The sequence below is a fragment of the Corticium candelabrum genome, chromosome 3 (assembly GCF_963422355.1).
Source record: "Corticium candelabrum chromosome 3, ooCorCand1.1, whole genome shotgun sequence".
Classification (NCBI taxonomy): Eukaryota; Metazoa; Porifera; class Homoscleromorpha; order Homosclerophorida; family Plakinidae; genus Corticium; species Corticium candelabrum.
In genome coordinates this window covers 8942727-8960765 of record NC_085087.1, presented here as the reverse complement: position 1 = coordinate 8960765, position 18039 = coordinate 8942727, and the positions used below count along the sequence as shown (strand labels likewise).

The 18039-nt window shown below is 42.7% G+C and overlaps 1 protein-coding gene across 1 annotated transcript; it reads left to right on the top strand.

The window, feature by feature from the left end:
* The first annotated feature begins 45 nt into the window (after positions 1–45).
* On the top strand, positions 46–17748 carry LOC134176822 (hypoxia up-regulated protein 1-like). The gene is made up of 22 exons (XM_062643486.1): positions 46–230; positions 536–597; positions 663–694; positions 751–829; positions 1122–1213; positions 1353–1415; positions 1715–1861; positions 6035–6090; positions 6152–6256; positions 6366–6438; positions 7358–7427; positions 7540–7656; positions 7983–8200; positions 10644–10690; positions 10749–10834; positions 11256–11443; positions 12190–12401; positions 12457–12548; positions 12789–13133; positions 14401–14669; positions 15834–16263; positions 17077–17748. The coding sequence occupies exons 1-22, from the start codon at positions 146–148 to the stop codon at positions 17554–17556; spliced, it is 3348 nt and encodes a 1115-aa protein (XP_062499470.1). The 5' UTR covers positions 46–145; the 3' UTR covers positions 17557–17748.
* The last annotated feature ends 291 nt before the right edge of the window (positions 17749–18039 follow it).

The following is an 18039-nucleotide window of genomic DNA, read 5'->3' as shown; positions in this document are numbered from 1 at the left end:
TAAAACGCGTCAAGTACGCCAATCGGAGTAAGCCACGTACTCGTTTCCGACTTCGGGTACTGTTAGCTACACGTGGCAGTTTCTCTTCATTCGAGAAACGTTTTTTCATTGGAAGTGCCGATCGAGCTTGCGGAGACTTTGATCTATGAAATTGGCGGCGAAAGAGAGCAAACGAGCGGCATGGCTGCTCTGTGTTGTAACAACCTTGTGGATAAATTGTCAATTAGCAGGTCAGTTGAGTGAGACGTAGTGTACAAGTCTGCTCGAGCGTGTAAAATGAGATTTGACGCGCAATCTGCTGCCACACGTGCTGTGTCGCCTCGGAGTCCAGATATCTTGTTAGTGTATGTATCTTGTCTGGCCTATTGCACTGTACCTGTAGTGGTATGAAACAAAATATATTATTATTATTATTATTATTATTGCCGAGCGTAGTTATTATTATTATTATTATTATTATTATTATTATATCATGTTGCGATTAGCGTGTAGGACTCCGAGGTGTTTTATGCTTAAATTTTGTTTAAATTTTTAGATAGCATAGCAGTAATGTCGATTGACTTTGGAAGTGAGTGGCTAAAGGTAGCAATTGTCAAGGTTTGTACAAAGATAAAAATTTTGAATTTTGAAATTTGACTTTTTGACGTTATTTTTTGTTTTAGCCGGGGGTACCGATGGAAATCGTTCTAAATCAGTTTGGATATGTTTTTCAAGTTTATTTGTTGATTTTCAATTGTTGACTTGTTACAGAGAGTCGAAACGGAAAACGCCCACAATTGTGTTGTTGAAGGATGACGAGAGGCTGTTTGGAGATGCAGCTGCTGCCACTGTAAGAGATTTAGATGCTCTTTGATTTATTTGTTTGTCTGTCTGTATGTCTGTCTACCTGTCTGTCCATATACCTGTCTGTCTGTCTGTCTATCTGTGTCTGTCTGTCTGTTTGTCTGTCTGTCTGCCTGTCTGTCTGTCTCAGTTTGTGTGTGTGTGTGTCTGTCCATCTGTGTCTGTCTGTTTATGTGTCTGTCTGTCATCTATTCATCCGTCTGTCTGTCTGTTTGTCTGTTTGTCTGTATGTATGTTTTGTTATGTCTAGTTACACTTGTTTTATTTGCTGATTGTAGGGTATTCGGTTTCCCAAGAATGCATACACTTATCTTCAGAATGTGATTGGAAAACCATTTAAAAGCCCACAAGTAGAGCTGTACAGGAAGAGGTATGTAACGAAGACTGCATGGTTGTGGTGCATCTACAGAGCAACACACATGTGCACGTGCACACACACACACACACACACACACACACACACACACACACACACATTTTAGCTACTGATGTGGCTGCTTCTTGCTTAGATTTCCATATTACGATCTTGTAGAGGACGTTGTTCGAGGTACTGTTTTGTTTCAACATGGCAGGTAACTTTTGAGTAATGTTGAGTAAGCAGTGTGTGTGTGTGTGTGTGTGTGTGTGTGTGTGTGTGTGTGTGTGTGTGTGTGTGTGTGTGTGTGTGTGTGTGTGTGTGTGTGTGTGTATGTGTGTGTGTGTGTGTGTGTGTGTGTGTGTGTGTGTGCATGTGTGTGCGTGTGTGTGCGTGTGTGTGTGTGTGTGTGTGTGTGTGTGTGTGTGTGTGTGTGTGTGTGTGTGTGTGTGTGTGTGTGTGTGTGTGTGTGTGTGTGCTCAAACTGTGTAACTAACCACTCTCTGTTTGCTGTAGTGAAACTTATTCTCCTGAAGAGCTACTAGCAATGATATTTAAGAACTGTCAGACTTTTACTGAAGCATATGCCAACCAGACAATTAAAGATACTGTTATCACTGTGCCAGCCTTTTTTAATCAAGCAGAAAGAAGAGCAGTAGTTGAGTAAGAAATTGTGTGTATTCTGTGCTGCATCTTGCTATACTGTTGTGTAGGTGGGATGCATCTCTTAATACACTAGACTATTGTATTGGAGGGCTGCATCTCACAATACACTAGACTATTGTATTGGAGGGCTGCATCTCACAATACACTAGACTGTTGTATTGGAGGGCTGCATCTCACAATACACTAGACTGTTGTATTGGAGGGATGCATCTCACAATACACGGTCAAACCCATTTATTGAAATAAATAAACAAATGGGGAGCAGCTAGCAACCCCTGTCCAACACGGTTAACAATCCCGTGGCGACATATGGGACAGCAGCTAAGAGCTCTAGACTAGCTACAACGAAGTTGGCTAGCACAGCAAGACTAAAGTAAAAGAGAAGACTAAGTTAACCATTAATTAAACACAGTAACAAGGCTATGAACTGTTCCTCTTGATCCAGATTTTAAATGACTCTTCCATGACAGTCTTGATAATCTGAAGACACATGTTCTCCTTTGTCCTAGCTGGTATACGTAGTTCCGTGCACAAAGAATTCAAATTGGCATTATGAATAAAACCTCTCGATCCAACGAGAAGGTTAAATTGCTTTACGAGATATCTCTTTTCTGACAGAGACTGCACTAGGTCGTAATATCTTGCAGTTTTTCTTTCGTCAGCTGCATCGAAGTTGGACTCATGACAGACAGTAAGTTCTACTAGGTAAATTCTCTGTACCACGTCGTTCCATAGAATGACGTCAGGTCTTTTGGCGGTCACAACGATGTCTGTTGGAAATGGAACAGTGCTGCAGGCAAGATCAGCGAAAACGTTGTAATTACTGGTGGACGTATTCTGAGAGATGGTGTCGTAGATTATCTTGAGAACAGCGTCGTGCCGGGTATTATAACAGCCTCTCTTAAGGAGAACAGAACAATTATTTAGAACGTGTAGAAGAGTCTGTCGTTTATGGCAGAGTGGACATCCATCATTTGTTCTCTTCTTCCACAGCAGAAGATTGGCATTCGTTGGTAATGACTCCGAGACAGCATTTAGAATGAAAGAGAAATGTTCTGATGTTAAACTGTAAACAACTTTTGACCATAAATCTGGCGCAGAATTGTCAATCCGGCTTGTCGCTCCTTGCACTTTGCGGCTCTGCAGTGTCTCCAGAAGATGCTGCTGAAAGTTCTTGTCAAGTCTGTTTTTGGTCTTTTCACCAAGCGACGAGCCTGACAGTCCAGGTGAGTCTGATAAAGAAACAAGTCCTTCTCTAACTGAAGAAAATCTCTCAGGGTGAAACCCATTCACAGCAGCTTTTGTTGCCAGGTACCGGATTGTGTTATCAGATGAGGTCAAAAAACGAGCAGATTTAGATGCCTGAAATTTTGAGGAGCAGTGCGAAAGACAAGGAAGGCCAAGACCACCTTTGGACTTTTCCAAATATAAACGAACAGTGCATGCGGATCTGGGTAGTTTCGTCCATTTCTTCAAGAAGTAAGTCACTATGCTGTCCACGTCTGTTCTAACCCAACTGGGAGCCAGTGGTACTAAAGACAGTGACCAAGCGAGCCTAGGAAACACTCCTTGACTGTAAAGTTTGAGTTTTCGGCAACAGCTAAGCAGACAAGAATCAACTTTTTCCATTAGTTGACGAACTTTAGCCTTTAGTGATTCCTTGAAAGACACAGTGCTCAACTTCCCATTTACTGGCATTCCCAAAAACTTGAAGGTGTCCTCACCAAGAAATGGAATTGAAGAACCAGAAACAGAAACGGCAGGGTCACGGGCATGGTAAGACGGCTTGAACGATAAACTGAGCGATGAACATTTTGAAGGCTTGATGGACAGTTGTGACCAACAACACCACTTGGACACGATGTCGCAGAGGGTTTGTAGGTTCTTGGAATTTCTGGCGAGAAGAGTTAAGTCGTCAGCAAAGAGAAGAGTGTTAACAATATGCTCTGTGTTTTGTAACTTGTAACCAATCGATGGGGCAGACTGTTGTAATTGAAGAACTAGAGTATTGATCACTGTATTGAAAACTATCACCGAGAAAGGGTCGCCTTGGAATACCCCTTTGTGACATGGAATAGAAGGGGTGGACCATTCTGATGTAGATACCAGCAGCTGAAGTGATGAATAGAGATTCATAACCACTTTCTGTAAGTGGAGTGGCGCATGATGAAGAACAAAGCTTTCTCGAACCAACCAGTGAGGCACGGATCCGTACGCATTTGCAAAGTCCAACCAGCAAACAGACAGACAGCGACGATTCCTTCTAGCATCTTCCATGAGAGACCACAAGTTAAAATGATGTTCATCTGTTCCACACACATCAGGCAAAAAGGCTTTTTGAACTGATGTATCCAGAAAACCATTACTCAGCAGGAAGTCGCACCATCTGTCTTTCAGGATTGAAGTGTATATCTTTCCAATACAAGGGGTCAAAGCAATTGGCCTAAAGTTTGAAGGAGTAGTGGGATCAGCTGCAGCACCAGACTTGGGAATCAGTCGAATGACACCAGTTTTCCACAAAGATGGCACAGAACAGGATAACCAGCAACAATTGTATAAATCCACCAATGCTGGGAGGAGTGATGGACATTTCTTCAACACTAGGTAAGAGATACCATCGAGAGGACTTGGAGTTGAGCTGTTTCGTGAATGTTTGATCTTACGGGCAACTTCATTAGCAGAAATTGGTCTGATGTCAAACTGGGTTTTGGGGCTCTTTAGAGTAGGAACATCAGAAGGACAGGAAGGTCCAGAGGATCCCTTTGAGTAAGTGTTCTGAAAGAACTGGTCGGCAACTTGAACAGAAAAGTTTGGACTGACATCCTCAGAAGAAACATCATCATCAGAGAAGAGATCTTTAGCAAATCTCCAAAAGTTTTTCGTGAAACGTTTGTTGGCGGATACAGCAGAATTCTTAACACGTTGCTTGTTTTGGGAAAACTTCAGCTTGCTGTGTCGACGCACTAGTTGATGAAATTGACGGGCTAGATGAAGAATGACATCTGGTGACACGCCATCACGTTTGGCTTGTCTGAACTTCTTTCGCAGATCATTCTTAGCGCAACGTAGATCGTCAACGGTAGACTGTGACTTTAGCTTGTTAGCGCGTTTACGTTTACGTGAGGACGTGGATTGACAGCCGAAACGCCGCTTAAGAAACGAGAAAAGATTGCCATGAAGAAGAGCAAACTTGGAATTGACATCGGGAGTTTGTAAGACAAGAGGAACGACGTTTACTTTAATCCAATTATCAACTTCGCGCCAGGAGACATCATCAGACGCCTTAGGTAGACGTAGGCGAGGGAGAAAACGATTAGACTGGACATTATGACCATCAGAGAGCTTCGTAGCAACACCAACAGAACCACTGTGCAGAAGAGGCGGGGTTGTGTCAGCAGGTGTCGACTTATCAGCGGCATCCCTGGTGGTCGCCGTGGCGACAAAGGTGTGAACAGAGTCATCATACCAAACGGAAGACTTCCGGACAGAAACTGCAGAGATCAAAGGAGAAATAGAAGAACGCACTTGTGAACGTTGTGAAGTACAGTCGTCAAGGGAAGACGAAAGCGTTTCAGGTAGAGCAAGTTCAGCTGGAACGACGTTGCGTGCACCTGGCGAAATGTTGCGTTCGCGTGGCGAAGTGTTGCGTGCACGTGGTGAGGTAGAATCTGATTCCAGATGCAGATCAGGCTCAGTAGGAAATCCAGACGATGTGCCTCCATCAGAAACAGAACAGAAACGAGAATGACGTCCTAATGAATGAAATAGACGATGGCAACGAGGGCAGCGTTTCCGGCGCATTTCAAAATTCACGGAAAAAGCCAACGCGTTGACAGCAGAAACTTAGGGAGCAGTGGACTCACGTCCACTCTCCCTAGCTGGCCAACAAACTCAAAAGAATTCAAAAAAAAGGAACCAGAAAACAACACCAAAAATTCAAACCAACCGTCCTATATCCGGGACTATTGTATTGGAGGGATGCATCACACAATACATTAGACTATTGTATTGGAGGGATGCATCTCACAATACACTAGACTATTGTATTGGAGGGATGCATCACACAATATATTAGACTATTATATTGGAGGGATGCATCTCACAATACTTGCATACCTCTTTGCTTGTCCGAGTGTTTGTTTGTTTGTCCATATTGACTTTACTTTCTAGTGCTGCAACTCTTGCTGGTCTCAAAGTTCTCCAACTTCTCAACGACAATACAGCTGGTACAGTCACATCACAATGATCTCTTTCCATTACTTCGTCCAACTGTTAAACATATTTTAGTGGCTCTGAATTATGGAGTGTTTAGGAGGGCTGAGTTCAACACATCAGCTGTAAACGTGATGTTTTATGATGTCGGAGCATCAAGTGCTGTTGCAACCGTAGTTTGTAAGTTGACTGTGTAATGTCCATGTGGTTTGGTTTGTCTGTTTGTTAGTAGATTGGTCAGTTTGTGTGTTTGTTTGTGTTTGAAATTTGTTTTTTTGTTTACTTGTAGCGTATCAATTGACGAAAGTGAAGGAGCACGGTATTGCAGAAACTGTTCCACAATTGACAATAAGAGGAATTGGGTAAGCAAGAATGGACAGACAGACAGACAGACTGACAGACAGATACTTTATTCTCATACAGACTTACTAGTACATAGGCTAGGAATTTGTAAAAGCAAATTAGTCCTTGCAAACAACAAAGTCATAGATTAACTAATGGACTTGGCCTTGAATGTCACAATCAAATACTAAACCATCTAGAGCAAATGTTGATATGAGAAAATGAGTTGATAAAAATAGGCAAATGACAATGTAACTGAGACAAAGGTGGACGCCGAGCTCAGAGAGCAGAGAAAGGTGCGTACACAACCTTGACTGACAGCAGACGCCAACTGAAGCCACAAGAAGATGATGGTACAAAGAAATGACGACAGGAGACCATCCAGTTGTGAGATGAAGACGGACGCCAAGCTCAGAAAGCGGGAAAAGATGCGTGCACAACCTTGACCGACAGCAGACCTTGACATAATCTACAAGAAGGAACCTGAAGACAGATCTCCGACAAAGGAGATGACATTGAAGACACGTGGACACGAATGACAAAAAAAGGGGTTCGACGGGCAACAATGTTTCTTGGGACGGTAGCAGCCGAAGCCACACACGTCGACTTGAAATTCCTGTGTTCTTGGCCCTCTGACGACCGTCTTTTCGCACAATACAAAGTAGAAGACAACACTACCAACATCCGGGACAACACAGACAGACAGACGTAGACAGATGGACAGTCAGACAGACAGACAGAGAGACAGACAGATGGGTAGACAGACAGACAGACATACGGATGGATAGACAGACAGACAGACAGACAGACAGACAAGACGGACAGACAGACAGACAAGACAGACAGACAGACAGGCATACAGGCAGACTGACAGAAAGGATGAATGACAGAAATGCAGGTGGGTGAATGTAAAGTCGAGTAATGTTGTGTTTTGTATAGTTATGATCAATTTTTTGGAGGGCTGGAGTTTGACTTGAGATTGCGAGATCATCTTGCAAAACTATTCAAGGTCACACACACACACACACACACACACACACACACACACACACACACACACACACACACACACACACACACATCTACACTTCCTTCATTTGACTGCAAATTTGTTTCATTAGGAGCAAGGCAAAGCCAAATCCGATGTTACCAAGTCGCCTCGTGCGATGGCAAAACTGTTAAAGGAGGCCAAGCGATTAAAGAAAGTCCTCAGTGCTAATGTAGACCATTTGTCTCAGGTGAGATCGTCATCAGTTGTTTCTCTCTGTCAGCATACATTTATATGTCTATTTGTTTGTCAGTATATTTGTTTGTCCGTATGTTTGTGTTTGTCAGTATGTCTGTCTGTGTTTGTCCATTTGTTAGTATTTGTTTGTCTGTATGTTTGTCCATTTGTTGATATTTATTTCTCTGTATGTTTGTATGTTTGTCAGTCTATTTGTTTGTCAGTCTGTTTGTCTGTATTGTGTCTGTCCATTCTTTGTTCAAATTTCTACTCACAACAAAATTTTAACAATTTAAATTTGTTTATATTAACATCACATTTATTACTTATATCTTACAGATTGAAGGTCTAATTGATGACATTGACTTCAAAGCGAAAGTCACACGAGACGAATTCGAGTCGTTGTGTTCCGATCTCTTCGAGCGTGTGAAGGGGCCAGTAGATCGCGCATTAGCGTCATCACAGATGATACTTGGTGAAATCAACCAAGTCATTGTGATGGGAGGTGGATCCCGCATGCCAAAACTTCAAGAAAAATTATTGGAAGCCGTCAAGAAGTAAGCGATCAGAAGGACAGACAGACAGACAAACAGACAGATTCATTTATTATCATCAAAACTCTACGTATGTACAGGAAACTTTCAAATATCTACCAGTCCTTCATAACTAAGCAAATTATAACACATTAATGGACTTGGCCTACAACATTGCAGTCAAACATTATGTCACTGTCGTTTGTACTGCATGAAAATCTCGACAGCTTCCTCGAAATCACTCTGGCGTTGCATCTCTGAAGAATGATGGAAAATTGCTTTCTCCAGAATGCCTTAAAACGTTGAGCGCTGTTAAAAGGATGTGCATGAGTGGTATTGTAGCTTTGCCTAGATATATGAGACAAAAACTTGTGTGCGTGCGAGCCCCACAAACCAAAATGTTCAAAGACTAGTGGAACACACTTGGATGATAAACCACCATGCAGGACCTCTCCTGAGTATTTCTTTAGTTTCTTCTCCTCTCTTACTTTTGCAGCATACCCTTCTTCTCTGTGTGCGTGGTTGAGAGCATCCTTACTCCATGGGTGTGCTAATGAAACATCCACGTCAAGATTCTGTCCTGTTTCAGAATCAAAGAGTGTCATATCAGGACGGTTTTCGCTACTAACAAAACGATGCCGGGGTTCGGTTTGATGGGGAATGTGCAAATCACTCAAACATTCACTCCAACCCTTCAAGATAGTATTGTGGGTCCAGACAGGACCTCCTCCATATTTACATGTTAGTAGGTGGTATCCTTGTTGATCCAGTTGTTGTCCACAGTCACACACTTTCACCCACTTGGTAAACGGTAAAGCCAATCCCAACCTCAAATAGGACGCTATAGAAAAGTCGTTTGTTTTAAGTGCGTGCCTATCAGAAGTAGGAATGGCATCTAACCAATCTCCGGCTCCACGACCTTGCAATGACCGCAGCCTTGCCGCATCTTTATCAGAAGGAGCCTGAGCAATGAGTTCAGACACATTAATTTCGTTTATCTCAGTACAAAGACGGTGCTGCAGTTTCTTAGGATAAGCGATGATGTCATCAAGTGTTTGAAAATCTTCATCATTGTCAGCTGACTTGGACAATGGTGGCAAGTCGGAAAAGCTAGAAATTACTTCTGAGCCAATCGACCCCGACTTTTCTTTAGAAGAAGTAAGATAATCAACCAAGTCAGTCATACATAAGAAACGAGATGGCAATTCTTTCATTGATTGACACCAAGAAGACACAAAAGCAGCATGAGAAATTTGTCCAATCTGTGTTAAACCAAAGCCTCCATTCTTGAGCTTTAGAGTCGCTTGTTTCCAGGCTGTATCATTCAAATGATTGAAACCAATGATGTCCACAAATGAAGATCTAGTCATTTTGTCATGGATGACTGCTGCCAGTTCTAGATCACGAGGAAATACTTGCCTTGCCAAGTAGTTCAATCTAGGCACATGACAGTGTCGTAGAATCAGCATGGAGATTTGCCGATTATTCAGCAGGGCCAATTCACGGCAAAGTTCCTTCCCACCCTTGGCAATGTCAGCACATTGAGAACGAACAAATTCAGGTTTTCCTACTGGTGTGCCTAGTATAATAGTGCCATCAGAGGTAACTGGAGTTGGAAAATTACAGACATTACCAGAGGGACAAAACAACTCACACTTTCTGTCTAAAATTTCCAAATGCAACGTAGACAGGGAAGACTTCAAATCATCCAAAATATTTCGAAGACTATTGACTGGACCTACCACATAGATGTCATCTAGATATGCCAGCATAGTAACACCCTCATGTCTCTTGATCACCTCACATAAAATAGGATGGATAGTAGCTGAGAAAAGAGCAGGTCCCAAAGGGTCTCCTTGATGAACTCCTTCACTTGATGTTAATAACTCAACTCCCTTGTCAGTGACGTATATCAGCTTGCTTGATTCTCCGTACAACTGCTTGACATGAGGATAGATATCAGGAAAGTCTTTAGCAATTTGCTGAAGAAGTCGTTCCCTTGAAACAGAATTGAAGGCATTCCTGACATCTGTTTTAAGGATTGACCAATCAGGATTTTGCTCCAATAAGATCTGAATATGGTGTGTAAGCAGCTCAGCTCCTCCAGGTGTCGCAATGCCGTGCTGTATAGGGGAGAAATATGAAGCAAACTCAGACAGACAGACAGACAGACGGACAGACAGACAGACAAACACACAGACAGACAGACAGACAGACACACAGACAGACAGACACACACACACACACACACACACACACACACACAGACAGACACACAGACAGACAGATGGATAGGCAGGCAGACAGACAGACAGACGGACACACAACAGACAGACAGACAGACAGACAAAATAACAGACAAATGGATGAGTGGACTCAGAAATAAAATCAACTACCAACACCCACTTGAAGCACACAATCAATATCCAAATCTCTATTTCCTCAACCATGTCACGTTCTTGTTTAGGCCGGAGCTTGGCAAGAGTATCAACGCAGACGAAGCAGCCGCAATGGGTACGACATGATTGTGGCACATACGAGCAGCTGTTGTGTATGTTTTGTGGTTTGTTAGGTGCTGTTTATGTGTCTGCCTTTCTCAGCAAAGCATTTAGAGTAAAGAAATTCGTCATCAAAGATGCTAACCTGTTTCCTATTCAAGTGTGTGTGTGTGTGTGTGTGTGTGTGTGTGTGTGTGTGTGTGTGTGTACATTTAGATGGTTGTCCGTTTGTCTGTTTGTCTGTCTATTTGTTTGTCTGTCTGTTTGTTGTTTGTCTGTTTGTTGTTTGTCTGTTTGTCTGTCTATCTGTCTGTTTGTCTGTCTATTTGTTTGTCTGTTTGTTGTTTGCCTGTCTGTTTGTCTGGCTCTCTGTCTGTCTGTTTGTTGTCTGTCTGTCTGTCTGTCTATTTGTCTGTCTGTTTGTCTGTCTATTTGTCTGTCTGTCTGTCATTTGTCTGTCTATTTGTCTGTCTATTTGTCTGTCTATCTGTCTGTCTGTTTGTTGTCTGTCTATTTGTCTGTCTATCTGTCTGTTTGTTTCTGTTAGTGCATCTAATTACTTGACTTGTTTTACATTTCAGGTTTCCTTTGAGCGAGAGCGAGTTGAAGAAGATGGAGGTTCATCCATGAGACGCGTGACACGCACACTCTTTGGTCACACCAATCCTTTTCCTCAGAAAAAGGTGATGACGTTTAACAGACACAAGAGAGACTTCTTCTTCAACGTTGACTACGGTGACGTCTCTTTCCTACCAGAAGAGTCCAGAACGTACGTAATGACTTTAGATTGTTTGTTTGTGATGCAAATCTGTCGCAGCTTGTGGTTGCAGTTTGATGTTTTGTTGCAACAGATTGCTGTATGTGTATTTGTGTGTATGGTTTATCTGTCTGTCTGTTTGTTTGTCCATCTGTCTGTCTGTTTGTTTGTCCATCTGTCTGTTTGTTTGTTCATTTGTCTGTCTGTTTGTTTGTCCATCTGTCTGTCTGTTTGTTTGTCCATCTGTCTGTCTGTTTGTTTGTCCATCTGTCTGTTTGTTTGTTCATTTGTCTGTCTGTTTGTTTGTCCATCTGTCTGTCTGTTTGTTTGTCTGTATGTCTGTCTGTGTGTTTGTTCAGATGTCTGTCTGTGTGTTTGTTCGTATGTCTGTCTGTCTGTTCATCTTTCTGTTTATTTGTCCATCTCTTTCTGTCTATCTGTCTCTCTATCTGTTTGTTGTCTGTATGTCTGTCTGTTTGTTTGTCCATCTGTCTGTCTGTTTGTTTGTCTGTCTGTCTGTTCATCTGGCTGTTTATTTGTCCATCTCTTTCTGTCTATCTGTCTCTCCATCTGTTGTCTGTTTGTCTGTCTGTTTGTTTGTCCATATGTCTGTCTGTTTGTTTGTCCATCTGTCTGTCTGTCTCTCTGTCTGTTTGTGTTTCTCTGCCTCATGTCTGTCACTTTGTAGTTTCTTGTTGCTTGTCTCTGTGCATGCAATTTGTCCATTACATTAACAACAAATTTGTTTATTATATTAGAGCAATTGGAGCACTCAATTTGAGTCGAGTCTCGCTTTCTGGAGTTGAGCAAGCATTCACAAAACACACAGATACAAAAGATGAAGCGAAAGGAATTAAGGCTCACTTTCGTATGGATGGAGGTGGATTGTTGCATTTGGATAAGGTGGAGGCCGTGTTTGAAAGGCCCCCAGAGGAGGAGAAACCTCCAGAAGAAAAATCGGCTTTTGAAAGTGAGACTGGTGTTGATGTGTTTATTGTGGAATTTTTTTTTTTGTGTGTGTGTAGAACTGAGCAGTACGATCTCAAATTTGTTTGGATCATCAGACGAATCAACGACTGAGGCACCAACTGAAGAAGCATCAACAGAACCAGCAGAAGTAGGAATTTCATGGGCAGATGACAGACAGACAGACGGACATACATACATATGATACATACATATATACATACATGCATACATACAAACAGAAAGACAAACAGACAGACAGACTGACAGACAGACACAGACAGACAGACATGCTACACACACACACACACACACACACACACACACACACACACACACACACACACACACACACACAACCTCATACATATGGAGATCTTTGCTTATGTAGGAAATGGATAGTGAAGAAGAATCTGAAACTGAAAAATCTGACGATTCTGATGCCAACCAGGCAGACACAAAAACTCCCAGTGATGAAGAAACGACAGACGAAAAACAAGAGAAACAATCCAAAGAGAAAGAAACAGCAAGCGAGGCATCAGACTCTCAAGCATCAGATGAAGACATTGAGTCTGAGTCGACAAGCGAAGAAGCCGAGTTTCCACAAGACGAATCAGACGAGACAGCCAATGAGCAGGCAGAGAGTGAAGAGACATCGAAAAGTGAAGGTGTTCAAGATACAGAAGAGGAGGCAACAGACAGTGACAAGACGGGTGACAAGGAAGCTGAGAAAGAGGTAAGACTGAGTAATTATGAAATTGATGTGATTGTCTAGAGTCAATGTATGGTTGGTGTATGGGTGGGAATTAGATGAGAAGGAAGGTTGTAATGATGTGTGAAATTGAGTGGAAAATATGGATCTTTAGCAATAGACAGACTAGCAGGTTGACATCGACACTGTAAGAGACAGACAGACAGAGAGACAGGGGTGAAGAAGCCACAAAGTATCTACAGGAACTATCTCGCCGATCATGTGATGATGCTGGCAACAATAACTGCAATGAGTTTATGTGCTTTTGGCGAAAGCGGTTTTCAATAACACTACAGCGGTGCAATGCAAAGACAATAGCAAAAAAATTTCTATTCTTACCTTTAATAGTTGTAACACTGTAGATGACTTTGTCACACAATTTTACATACATTAGGTATAGATAGCAGTATAGTTGTAGTGGCCGCATAGAGCCTGCTTAAACTCACCTTCTCTTCATTAGCCTGTAGTAGTGTTCATGTTTGAAATATATGAGGAGAGACAGACAGACAGAGACACAGACAGACAGACAGACAGACTGCCAGACAGACAGGCTGTGAGCTGCATCGAGAAATGTCAATGTGGTGCTAACCTGGATGACACAGGGTATCACTTACTCACCTGTAAGAAAGGTGGTGGTCCTATGTCGTCCCATGACTCCATTGTGTCCGAATGGTCTGATTGTTTGAGTCATCTGCAGATCTATCACAAACGCAAACCTTGAGATTGGTACACTAACAGCAATAATCGCCCAGACATTGCTGTCTTTGATGTGGCTCAGGCACCAATGTAGAACTTGATGTAGCCTTGGCTCATCCTTGTGCAACAGACACATTGTCCCAAGCTTCTGAGAAGGAGGGAGCAGCTGCTGCAAACAGAGAGAACAGGAAGTTAACCAAATATGGTCAAGTCACTCTCCTTGGTGCGTCTTCCTTGACATTTGTTCTACTTACATTAGTTTGCGAGGTGTATTGACCCTATTGGGTCTCTGGAACATTTTAAATAGTTTTGGTGTAATAACATTCATTTATGACAATATATGAAAAAGACAGACAGACAGACAGACAGAGACACAAACAGACAGACAGAGACACAGACAGACAGACAGACAGACAGTTCATGTTTGAAAATATACTACCATTGACAGACAGACAGACAGACAATAAACTCTACCACTACTACATAAGCATCATTTCACTATAATTTACAAATTCCAAAGCAACACAGACGCACTATAACTTGCTGTCTGTTTCAGCCTGTTTCAGCGGATGACAACAAATCCAAACCAGAAGAAAAATTGACAGACGAATCACCAACAACAGACAAAGCGAACGACACCGAATCATCAAACGACACGGCGAAAAGCACAACAACAGGCAACAACACAGTCAATGCAACGAAAACGGACCAGGCAAAGAAATCGGCTCCGAAACCGACGATAGTACAGGAAAGTATCGAGATAATGACAGTGATGCTAGATCTACCGTTGCCCACGGAGACGCACATGTCAGACTGGAGCAAAAAGTGGGAGATAAATGTTTGATGTTTTTGTGTGCCATTCCAGATCATTGTGTTCTCGTATACATACATACATACATACATACATACACACACACACACACACACACACACACACACACACACACACACACACACACACACACTCACACACACATGCATATATAAATTTATTTAATTAAATTAGTAAGTTTAATTATTCTAGTAACAGTAATTAAATGGCTTAGTGGTTAGTGACAATGGCTACCACTCCATGGTTTGGGGGTTCAAACCCCAGTGACGACAATAAATTATGAAACTTGTCTGTCTTTCTTTCTCGTGCTTCTCTAGCTTTATCCATAAGACTATGACTCATTTCAGTCGTTAAGAAGTTTCTGTGGTCTGGCAATTGTTCCGTTGATGATGGCATTCAGTGCTTTCCTGGTGGTCATTGATATCCACTAGGCATGCTGTTCACGAGTCCGCGGTCACCGTAATGCCTGCAATCTATATCGAATTGGCTAGTCATTGATCGCCGTGTGTACTACACAGAAACATGTACCCTGCAGGGCTCACCTGCTGGGTTGGTGGGTGCCCAGATGGGGCAAGACCCCACTTGCCCATCATGGAGGAGCATAACGACACATAAATAAAATAAATTATAAAAAAAAATTAATTGTTATTGCTATTTCAATATAAATGTACTTAAAATTTTATATTAAATGATATGCTAGTTGATGATAGTAATTAATAATAAAATTAGATTAATTACTTAGTTAATACATTTAATATTAAAAATTAGATTAAGCATTTGTTGATGTGTTTGCCTTTTATCTGTGTGGTTGTGTTACAGTCAAGCATTTGTTTGTCAGTTTGTCTGTTTGTCAATCTGTCTGTCTGTTAGTCTGTCACCTGTCTATTAGTTTGTCTGTCAACTTGTCTGTCTGTTTGTTTGTCAACCTGTCTGTCTGTTTGTTGGTCTGTCAACCTATCTGTCTGTTTGTCTGTTAGTCTGTATGTCAATCTGTCTGTTAGTCTGTTTGTCAACCTGTCTGTCTGTCTGTCAATCTGTCTGTTAGTCTGCCTGTCAACCTGTCTCATGCACAGCATCAATCAACCCTCCACACATCAGTATACACACACTGTCAACACTCACATTAAAGTATCACCACCTTCTGTATGTCTACCCAGATTAGCCGACCTTGATCAGCGCGACGAAGAGAAGAAACAACTCGAACAAGCAAAGAACAACCTCGAGTCTCACATATTCGAGACACAAGACGCCATCAACGCCGACGCTGTCATCACAGTCACAACGGAATCCGAACGCGACAAAGTCAGTCAAGCACTTGCTGCAGCATCCGACTGGCTGTACGACGAAGGAGACGGAGCCACAACGAAAGTGTACGAGTCAAAACTGGCGGAACTAAAGAAATTGTCAAAAGATATTTTCTATCGTGTGAAAGAGATGGCGGCGAGGCCTGCGGGTATTGCACTGTTGAAGCACACGACGAATTTGTCGGAGGTGTTTCTGACTCGTGTACGGAATATTAGCGAAGACGAGCAGATTTACACCGAGGTGGAGATACAGACATTGGCGAATGTGACTCGAGACACGAATGTAAGTGTGGATGGTTAGTTAGATGGTGATGTGGTGTGTGTGTGTGTGTGTGTGTGTGTGTGTGTGTGTGTGTGTGTGTGTGTGTGTGTGTGTGTGTGTGTGTGTGTGTGTGTGTGTGTGTGTGTGTGTGTGTGTGTGTGTGTGTGTGTGTGTGTGTGTGTGTGTGTGTGTGTGTGTGTGTGTGTGTGTGTGTGTGTGTGTGTGTGTGTGTGTGTGTGTGTGTGTGTGTGTGTGTGTGTGTGTGTGTGTGTGTGTGTGTGTGTGTGTGTGTGTGTGTGTGTGTGTGTGTGTGTGTGTGTGTGTGTGTTTCATAAGGTTAGATGTTGGCTGGTTTAATTAAAGGTGTGTGTATCTTGCTACTGTCTGTCTTCCGTACATGTCTGTCACTGTCCGTCCTTGATGTATCTGTCTGTCTGACTGTGTGCCTGTCCTTGGTACTGTATCTCCTTGTCTGTCTGTCACTATGTCTGTCCGTCCTTGATCTATTTGTTTCTGTCTGTCACTGTGTTTGTCCATCCTTGCTCTATCTGTCTGTCCATCATTGATCTCCCTGTCTGCCTTAATACATCTGTCCGTCTGTCCTTGATCTACCTACCTGTCTCTGTGTGTCAGTTTGTTCATCTGTGTCTCTCTGTCAGTCTATCTGTTTGTCCATACATATGCCATGTATCTCACCATCTGTGTGTCTGGCCATCTGCGTGTGTGTGTGTGTGTGTGCGTGCATGTGCGTGTGTGTGCACGCGTGTGTGCATGCGGTAGTCAATCCATCACTTACCCATTTGCTTCTCCAATCACATCTATCTCATTCCTCAGAAATGGCTCTTCGAGATGGAAACAAAGCAGAACGCTACATCCCCAAAAGACGACCCCATCCTCACCACAACGATGCTCAAAGAGAAACAAGCCAAACTTGACAGAGAAATCATGTATCTCATCAGCAAAGCCAAATGGGCAAAGCCACTCAAACCAAAAGCATCAAACGCAACCCAATCCAATCAAACCACAGCCAATCAGACAGTCAGCGATGGTTTCACCCCCATTAATGCAACAGACAGTGAAGCACCGACATCCGATCAACAAAGTGAAGAGAAACCTATGAAAGAAGATGGAGGAGACACACAGACAGAGCCAACAGACTCAACAGACTCAACAGATTCAACAGACACTGAAAAGGATGAAGAGACATTGGCTCTTCCAGGAACAGGAGATGGACAGTCGGACACGCCAGAGGCCTCAGAGATGGACAGCAATGATGATGTAACAGGGAAAACGGATGAACATGGGGAATTGTGATTAATTATTAGATCCAGTTTTAGATCCAGTTTGGGGTTGATTAGATATACGTCTAGTGACATGCTCATCATATGTAGCATTCTGTCAACACAAATTGGTCTGTTAATTGGTGTAGAAATGAGCAGGAAACAGTCAATCCGGAAATAAACCGGAAATAAATTGAGTACAAGGAGAGGTGGGGCACATGTTGAAAATCGGTAGACTCTTACTCATCACACACACACACACACACACACACACACACACACACACACACACACACACACACACACACGTGCAGATGCACACAGCACACACACACACACACACACACACACACACACACACACACATGCAGACACACACAGCACACACACACACAGCACACACGCGTGCACACACACACACACATGCAGAAACACACAGCACGCACACACACACACACACACACACACACACAGCACGCGCGCACACACACACACACACACACACACACACACACAC

Bases quoted from the DNA above. Each gene is read 5' to 3' on its own strand.
- LOC134176822 (XM_062643486.1), top strand. From the start codon at position 146: ATGAAATTGGCGGCGAAAGAGAGCAAACGAGCGGCATGGCTGCTCTGT. The intron at 1,214-1,352 runs GTATGTAACGAA...CTTCTTGCTTAG, and splicing joins GTAGAGCTGTACAGGAAGAG to ATTTCCATATTACGATCTTG. The intron at 14,670-15,833 runs GTGGGAGATAAA...ATGTCTACCCAG, and splicing joins ATGTCAGACTGGAGCAAAAA to ATTAGCCGACCTTGATCAGC.